This window comes from Globicephala melas, chromosome 1, assembly GCF_963455315.2.
Source record: "Globicephala melas chromosome 1, mGloMel1.2, whole genome shotgun sequence".
NCBI lineage: Eukaryota > Metazoa > Chordata > Mammalia > Artiodactyla > Delphinidae > Globicephala > Globicephala melas.
In genome coordinates, this window is record NC_083314.1 from 35,476,601 (window position 1) to 35,485,368 (window position 8,768).

Below are 8,768 nucleotides of genomic sequence, written 5' to 3' on the forward strand. Positions count from 1 at the left end.
CCTCTCATATTTTCAAACCTCCAGGAATGGAAATTCCACTTTTTCCAGGTCCACTGACCTCCTCCAGTAACTAATAGATCCTTTCTTGCAGCCTTCTTTGAGTCATAGTGTCACCTTTGGCCATGAAAAATGCTGGACCTTCCTTGGTCCAGTGATGGTCAGCCTTTGCTTCCCCAGATGGAGTCCCAGCTCCCCAAGCTTCCCTTCATACAGGCGGAGGAAGGAAGAGAAGAGGCCGGTATTCGGTCCTGGTTCTTTTTTCCATGGTGTCTGAGCGGCTTATCCTTCCATTCCTTGGGGTCCAGGGTCCCTCTCCGGGATGCTCAGGCTGGCACGGAGAGGAGGAGAGTCATCTTGGAGCATCTTCCTTTCCACCTGGGGAAGCAGGTCTGGCTGGAGGCTCAGCTCCGGGAACTGTGTCATCTGAATCAAGGTGACCCCTGATGACCTTTCTGTCTCCTGAGCTGCACAGACACAGAGCACACTGTGAGCATCCTGGGCACTGAATGTGATTCCTTGAGAACCACCCTCACCCATCGCAATCCTCAAGGACTTCCTGACACAGAGGATTTGCAACTGAGCCCTTAGATTGGCAGGGTTTGGGCCAGGCCTTTGGGGAGCTGGGTCTGAGAATCTTAGCCCCTTTGACTTGCTCCCAGAGCCTCTCACCCTTTCTTTGCCAGATCTAAACGCCGTGGAGCTGTCCCTTTAAGAATGTTTAAACCTGGGCCTGGTGCTTTAAGAGACTTCCAGCTGGGCCGTGCAGAGGGTGCAAATGCAGTCTGGTTCCACATTTGGGCCCTGTACTCCGACCTGCTGTCAGGATCGTTCACGTGGTTCATATGACTACCAGCTGTCTTGCCATCTTCTGAAGAGCTTCTCCTTAAGCTCTGGGGTGCCATTGAGACATAAATACACAGACTACTTTCCCATTTGATTGATAAAAGAACCAAGGCCAAGCTTGGTTAAGTGGCTCAGACTAGAATTTAGCACTTCTACATCCAGAGGTCCTGGTACCAACTCTGACCCCGACCCAGTCCTGAGGGTGTTAGATGGGAAGAGGCGCTCCCCTCCCCAGCCTTGGGGTGACTTAAACTCCACTTACACCTCCTCTTTCTCCGGAGCTTCCTTTGCAGCAGAACAAGAACCGTCAGCATAAGCGGACACAGCAACGAAGAGACTGGAGTCAGCATCCGAGAGATGTTTTTCTCTTCCAGAGAAACACTGGAGTGGAAGCAGCAGGGGAGGGGATGGAGGTTGGAGCTGGGTAGGAGACTGAAGACCCTTTGGCCCTTGCCCCTCATTTTACAGATGAGAAGCTGAGGCCAAGGCGAGCTGGCTGCCCGAATTCCCATGGAGGGTTAGTTGCCGAGCTGAGACTAGGTCCCCTGCCTTCCAGATCCCAAGCCCTGATCCTTTCCCTCCTCCACCAACGTGCAACAGTGGGCAAGAGAAGTGAGTGAGGGTCAGGGCATCTACGCTTGGCATTTGGCTTTGCCACAATCTGTCTTTGTAGCTTCAGTGAGTCACACCCCGACCTCGTCGGAGCTTGTTTCCTCATCTTTAAAAAAAAAAAGTCCCAACAGTCCCACCTAAATGTTCCATTATTTTAGTGTGTATATTTTTGCTTGAAAAATCACATGAAGATGCTCCGATAGCATTCTCCCAGCAAGGACCCTTGAATGAGAGAGGATTCTGACTTTCATGTCCCTTACGCTTTACTGTCCTGAGGTTACAAAGGGAGAGGAGTGAGCTGACAGAGGGGGTCACAGAGGTTAGCTCACTGAGGAGCGTGCAAGGGGATGGAGCAGATGTGGAGTCCCAACGGAGAGGGCAGCCTGGGGGTTTACCTCTTAACTTGGGAGTCCTTGCCCAGGGGCCTGAAGGGCCTTGCTGCCAGGGCCTGGCTCAATGTCACTTGGGGACCACTGTCTCCAGCAGGGGTGTCTAGGTCTCCTTCACTGCTTCCTTCCGCAGATGCCATCTCTACGCTGGTTGACTCCAAGGTCCACACAACTGCAACTGGGGGTGTTCCTTCAACAGAGCCCAGGGCTTGTGGCTTAGAAACCGACATTTCTTCTTGGTGGGTTTCCCACATCCACTTATCTGAGACCAGCGTTGATGGCCTAATGGTCGCCATGACCTTCTCAGCTGTGTCTGGGGCTATTCTGACCCTCTCTGTTTCCTCTCTTTGCCTATCAGTCCCAGTAGTTGTTTCCCTCTCTCTTTCGCTGACCCTAGTCCTGTTTGCTTCCAAACTTCTGGTGCTCCACACTCGATCACCTTCTGTTGTATTGGACACACTTCTGATGGCTGAAGCTGGACTCTGCGGAGTGGGGATGGTTGCCCAAATGGAACCCTCTAGCTGGCTGCCTGTCCCTGGAGCTACTACCCCAGTTGCTCCTGGGGTTTGTCTTCCCTTAGCTGAAGCTGTGGTTTTGCTGGTTCCTAGAGTCAGAGCAACTCTGTCCCATCCCGTCCCTTGTCTCTCTATAGTCTGCATAGTTCCTGGTGTCCGTCTGTTGGCCGCTGGCGATACTGTCACAAAGGATCCCGTGATGAGCTCGCCAGCAGCCACAGTGGCTGTGGGGACGGCTCTGGAAAGACCTGTGTGAACAGCAGAAGGAGACCAAATGAGAAGGCTATCCGGGCTGCCTACAGGACACCAGGCTGCAAAGGACACCAGGCTTGACATGTTTGCTCCATGGAATGCAACCTCACTAAGCAATGCAGTCTTTGGCCAATATGTTGGATAAAATAAAAAATTGGGAAAACCAGATGTATTCTCTAGACTGTTGCCAATATTGACATTTTATGTCCCTATCTCCTTTTACACCCACAAATTCTCTATCCAGCTACCCCAGGACACCATGCTGTCCCGTTTCCCAGGGCCCACATCCCTTCACGTACTGCTTTTCAAATAAGAAAAAAAAGAAACTCCAGTCACAGCAGAGCAGCCAATGTCAGCAGATGGTTAGATGGGAACATCTATTCAAACAAGTCCACTCTCTGGACTCCTGCCTGCCTGTGCCATCTCTCTGGTAGACCTGCCTTTCATAGCCTGGATGCCCTTCCTTGGACTCTGGGTACCTGACTCTAGATCAACTCTCCAGAATGAGCCATGCACGGCGCTGGCCTGGTAGCTGTTGGATGTCTGCTGAGAGGCTCAGCCTTAGGAAGAGCTCAGTCTCCATTCTTCTGCTTTGCCTGTCTTATGTGCTCTGCATGTCTGAACAAAAAGACATCATGACCCTAAGAAGCCGTGTCCTCCAATTCACCAGCTTCACCGAGCTCTCTTCAAATATATGTGCCACAACTTTCAGGGGGAATTGGGTGAGATAGATTACGGGGATTCAGTTGGGACGTTTTCCCTAGTATCTACCTTCCCTCTGAAGGTGGTCTCCATCTGAAATAGAAGTCTATGTCTTAAAGTCCTTGCCTGACCCCAGCTTTTCATCATCACTCCCCTTGTGTTTAAAGCCCTCTTGGACCTCTGGGTCTTCTGTTGCCCCTTGCCCTTCCTAACATTCATGTCACCAAACTTGACCTGCCAGCCACCAGCCCTTACCTGCAGAGATGGTCAGGTTCATGCTGAAGAATAGCATGTTGTTTGCGTTTCCAATGCCACAGCGGTAGTGCCCCACATCCTCTGGGGACAGCTGGGACAGCCTCACCACAAACAAGCCTCTTTGTGGGAAGTCTGTTAGGGCCACACGGCCACGGTAGCGAAGGTGAGTGTAGCGGTTGGTGGACACGATGGTGTGGCAGACCCACGTCAGGGGTCTTAGGCGGCACCAGTACTTCCTCTGGTGGCTGTTGATGGGCAAGGGTGGGTAATGGCACCGGATGGTGACAGCTCCCCCAGGCTCCCCAGACACCAGCCTCGGGCCCCTCAACGCATTTGCAGCTGCAGGCAGAGAAAAAAAAAGTCCAGAGCAAGAGTGCTGAATTTGTCACTGTTTGGGGAGCTATGAGCTCCAAACTCTGCCAGAATTAGGGAACAAGTCAGAAAATGCTTCCGTGAAAGTGAAGCTAGAAAGAATCAATATAGAAATGTCAGAGCTTAGCCACTAGGTCAGGAGTAGCTCCAAGGTATGAAATGGAGCTGTGTCCAAGGCCCCATGGAGAGATGAAAAGGCAACAATAATCTTACCACTATTTAGCTAACCACTGTTGAGCTTATCACGTGCAGGTGTTCTTGCACATGTCCGTCCAAAGCCTGGATTCATGCCACTGTGCTCTAGTGAAGATGTTTTTAAAAAAATGCAAATGTTTAAGAAGCTACCATCTAAGCACCTGTAAGAAGGCCAAGGCAAGAGCTGACAGAAGGGCTGTGGTTGATTTGCATAGAATGTAAAAGAGAGATGTTAAAACAACAAGGTCCTACTGTATAGCACAGGGAACTATATTCAATATCCTGTGATAAACCGTAATGGAAAAGAATATGAAAAAGAATCTATATATATATATGCATAACTGAATCACTTTGCTGTACAGCAGAAATTAACACAACATTGAAAATCAACTATACTTCAATAAATTTTTTTTTAAAAGAGGGATGTTAAATAGTAAAAAAAGATGAGTGTGACTTCTGCTGAAAGGAGAGGGTGCTGGAAGCACAGGAATCCTGCTCTGCTGGGTGGATAACTCCCCAGAACATCGTTTTCAAAAACGTACATACTGCTCCCTTCTCTAGGAATGGAAATAACCAAGTGTCACTGTCAAAGCACAGCAGAATTTTGAATACGTCTGCTTTGGCGGTAGGCGTGAATCACAGTTGAAGCACAGTCTATGGTCCTTTTACTGATTTAAATTTGATCCAATGCAAGCAGAAACAAAGTTTACTCTTTCTCTCACTGCCTCTTCATACGAGCTCTGGGATGTCCCTCCTCCTTGATGAAATCTCAGACATAATTTCAAGTATAGTAGCTTTCATAGTCTCGCTTGGATAAGAAGATGTCCAGCCCAGTGACTGCTGCAACTCCAGCCTCTTATCCAACTGAAGCCTTTTCCGATTTCCCAGCTACACTTGGAGGCCTGATGTGGGGGAGGGGGACAGGTCGGGGTCTCTTGCTTTGCTCGACCCCTTCCCCTACTCAGAACTGCTCTGGGGCCCCTCTGGGATTGGGTGTGGAGGGGAGAGATGAGAGGTGAATGGAAAGTCGTGATCTGCTGGTGGCGCCCTCCGGGCATGGCAGACGTCCAGAGCTGGGTCCTTCCCTTTTGCCTCCCAGATCGCTTGTCTGTGGCCTCTGGCTGCAGTTCCCTCTTGGTAAGAACTGCCTCTCCTCCTGCTGGGCTTTTATGACTCCTCCACGACCAAGCCTAGGACTTCTGGCCATGTGCCCCTCTCGTGGTTACAATCCCTTCTGGGTAGACCTCTTGGTAGAGGCACTGGGGCAGCTCCTTTCTGTGGGACCTACATCACATTGGGCCCCAGGAAACACACTTTGTCTTGCTGTCAGGGGAAATCTGGGACATACAGCAAGCTTGCTGAGTGGCGTCCTAGAAGTTCCTTCTCTTACTTGGCTTCAAGTGAGGAGGAGGTGATCTGCCTTGTCCCCCAGGGGCAGGTGGTGGAGAGCATAGCACGCTGTCTCTCTCCAAAAAGCTCTTCTCTTCTACCTCTGATGATTCTCCAGGAGACTACACGGTGGGCTATTTCTGGAACAACTAGCCTTGCCATCTCTCTCCATAGTCCTGCCCAGGTGTTTCTACATGTTGCTTTAGGATGTGGGTGCCTGGCATCTATCAATTTGTTCTATGTCTTCAGCACCTCTGAATCCAAGAAAGTTTCATCCTGTTGCCAGGACTGGCTACATAATTTGCAGGGTCCAGTGCAAAATAAAAATGGAGGATCCCTTATTCAAAAGTTACTAAGGATTTCACTATGGCAACAGTAGAGCATTAAACCAAGCACCTTCTGAATGGGGTCCTGTGTGACTACACAGGGCACATGCCCATAAAGCTGACCTTGCCTGTTGCATATGTCTTGAGGTCTCATTATAAGAAGAGTCAAGGCCATAAATGTTAGGGATAAATCAATACTCATTGTAGGTTTAATTAAGCGACACACCACAACTATGCCAGTATTGATAAAGTTAAATGGCAACTCATCATTAAAAAGCAAGAATCTGGGCTTCCCTGGTGGCATAGTGGTTGAGAGTCCCCCTGCCGATTCAGGGGACACGGGTTTGTGCCCCAGTCCGGGAAGATCGCACATGCAGTGGAGTGGCTAGGCCCATGAGCCATGGCTGCTGAGCCTGCGCGTCCAGAGCCTGTGCTCCGCAACGGGAGAGGCCACAACAGTGAGAGGCCCACGTACTGCCCCCCACAAAAAACAAACAACAAAAAAGTAAGAATCTTCGTAATTACAAACAAGGACCACCTCAGGATGACAGTGATGGTGCTCTGATAAAGTGTTCACACCTCATATTTCAGGAATCTGCATGTGATCTACATGCAGCGCAGGCAAAAGGATTAAGGAGCCCCATTAATCAGTGGGATGGGCTGTTCTGACTTTGCAGTTGAGAGCTGATTAGGAATCCTTAATCAACTTTTGCAATAAACATTTTTTTCTTTTATAAATACCAAGTTTCACTTACCCTTAAGAACTTAATCGCTGGATGACTAGTAGCTCTTGGTTCTATATAATAAAGGTTTTTGGAATTTAGTACCGGTTGCCTGTGAGAATTAAAGAAAGGGCTGGCATTTTAGGATCAACGTGGCGCCTGCCAGGGGTCCCTTCGGTGGAGGTGGTGCCCCTGCTCTCATTCACCCGTCATCTCCCAGCAGCTGTCCACTGTACAGCTTCAGGCAGGGATGGGCGAGGGAGGCCTGCACTGGAACTTGACTGGAGGCCGTGGACTGGAGCTTGACCTGGTCTGAGGAAGTGCAAAAGGCCTGTGACATGAACAGGCAGAGCAGGGCTGGCGCCTGGGATGGATCACTCCTCCCTCCAGCAAAGGGGTGAGAAAACCGGGAGTGTCTCCGTGGCCCAGAGGGTGGGCCCGGAGGGCAGAGAGCCATCCCACAGCCACCTGAGACGGGGTCTTCCGTGTGGAGGGGCCAAAGCAGAACCTGGGGCACAGGGAGGAGATGGGCCCTCGAGGGATCCACAAAGGCAACCACAAGAGGAGGAGCCAGCTCTAGAGCCCTGCCAGGCCAGAGAGCTCCAAGCCATCCCATCAAGTAAGAGCTGCCTGGCTCCTGCTGTCCTCCCACCTGCTGCTGTGACCCTACTGACGTCCCAAGTGCCAGCTGCCTCGGCGGGGAGGAGAAAGAGTAGAGGGGAAGGGAGAAGGCAGCCCCCAGAGCCCTCCATGCCTTCCTGACTGCGGGCCGTGGGTGATGAGGGGGCAAATCTCTGAATGAAGATTAAATTGCTGACCAAAATATTTAACCCGCCACTTACAATGATCAAATTAGAACATCTGAGACTTAAAGGAATTAGGTTAAGACTCTTATATGTTCGGAGAAAAATCATGGGCCTGCCTGAGTTTTCATCTGGGGGCCGGGGAAGCTTGCTCCTACTGAAAAATTTTAAAGGGGGCATTGGCAGATGAAATTAAAGAGGTGGTGTGATTATATCACAGAGGGCTCTCGCCCAGAGATAAGCTACCTTTGATTCATTAAAATTCTGATTTGTTTGTAAGACGAACACAATTGTTAATCCCTTTTTTGTATTATCATAGCGTTTATTTATTCATTTATTCTTTCGACAATTATTTGTTAAGCATCTACTTGGGTACCAGACACTCTAAGCACATACTCACTACATTCCTCAATGGCTCTCCATTACCATCAAAATAAAACCAGATACCACAGCATGGAGACAGGATGATCGGTCCTCTGAGCCTGATCAGCACCCCAGCCTGTCAGGACGTACAGAGCAAGAATTCTGTCTTTCATCCGTGTGTCCCTAGTGCCTGGCACCTGGTAGGCCCTCCATAAGTATGTGTTGACTAAATAAGTAAATGTGTAGATGTAATATTTACCCATCTGGTTTCTTTGTAGACTCTGCACTCTTTGGAGTAGGTCGGGGTTTTTATGTCCCTAGTACTGGGTCTGCCACTCGAGCGTTTTTAGAATGAGTGGAAATAGAGCGGTGCTACCTCTGGCTTTTGCACACCCTGGAACCCATATCTTGCAAATGCAGCCAACTTTCAGTCATCAACTTGAATGGAAGAGAGTAGAGACAGATCAAAACTGTGGATATTCCAGCAATCGTCAAGTCAGACATATGCCCCCTCATGTGAGCTCTCACCTCCCTCATTCACTCTGACCCGGATCTGACCACTCCCTCGATCCAAAGCCATGCGGATGTCCAAACTACGGTGCGAGTGCTGAATGCTGCTGAGGTGCCTGTCAGGCATGTCTGCAGCCTGGAAGGCTCGGGTCTGGGTGTACAAGCTCTGAGGCTGGGCTGTCTGGGACTCACCTTGCAGCAGGCACAGTATGAGGAGGACGGGCATTTTCCATCCTGCCCTCTGGTTGCTGACCTGCAAAAAACAACACTGTAGATGAAGAGGCCTGAGAGGAGGCGAGTGAGAAGCTGGGCGAGCAGCCCTGGGACCTGGGCAAGCACCTTCTCACTCTGGGATCTTGGTTTGCTCAGTGCTGGGGCTGGATCAGCTCCACCTAAGAGCAGGATGTACCTGCCCTCTGAGAGAAGCACAGCTCCATCCTTACTGCCCTAAACACGCACATTTGGCCTGGATCACTGCCACCAAGACTAAAAAACTCCCTCTGGGGGATTCCAGCCCCGG

The 8,768-nt window shown here is 50.3% G+C and overlaps 1 protein-coding gene across 1 annotated transcript; it reads right to left on the bottom strand.

Annotated features, from left to right (window-relative positions):
- Positions 1–279: 279 nt before the first annotated feature.
- FCAMR (Fc alpha and mu receptor) lies at positions 280–8,495 on the bottom strand. The gene is given in 6 exon segments (XM_030872678.2): positions 280–464; positions 1,106–1,224; positions 1,851–2,607; positions 3,569–3,907; positions 6,937–7,080; positions 8,441–8,495. Coding segments are annotated over 6 exon segments (1,578 nt in total). The 5' UTR covers positions 8,475–8,495.
- Positions 8,496–8,768: the final 273 nt, after the last annotated feature.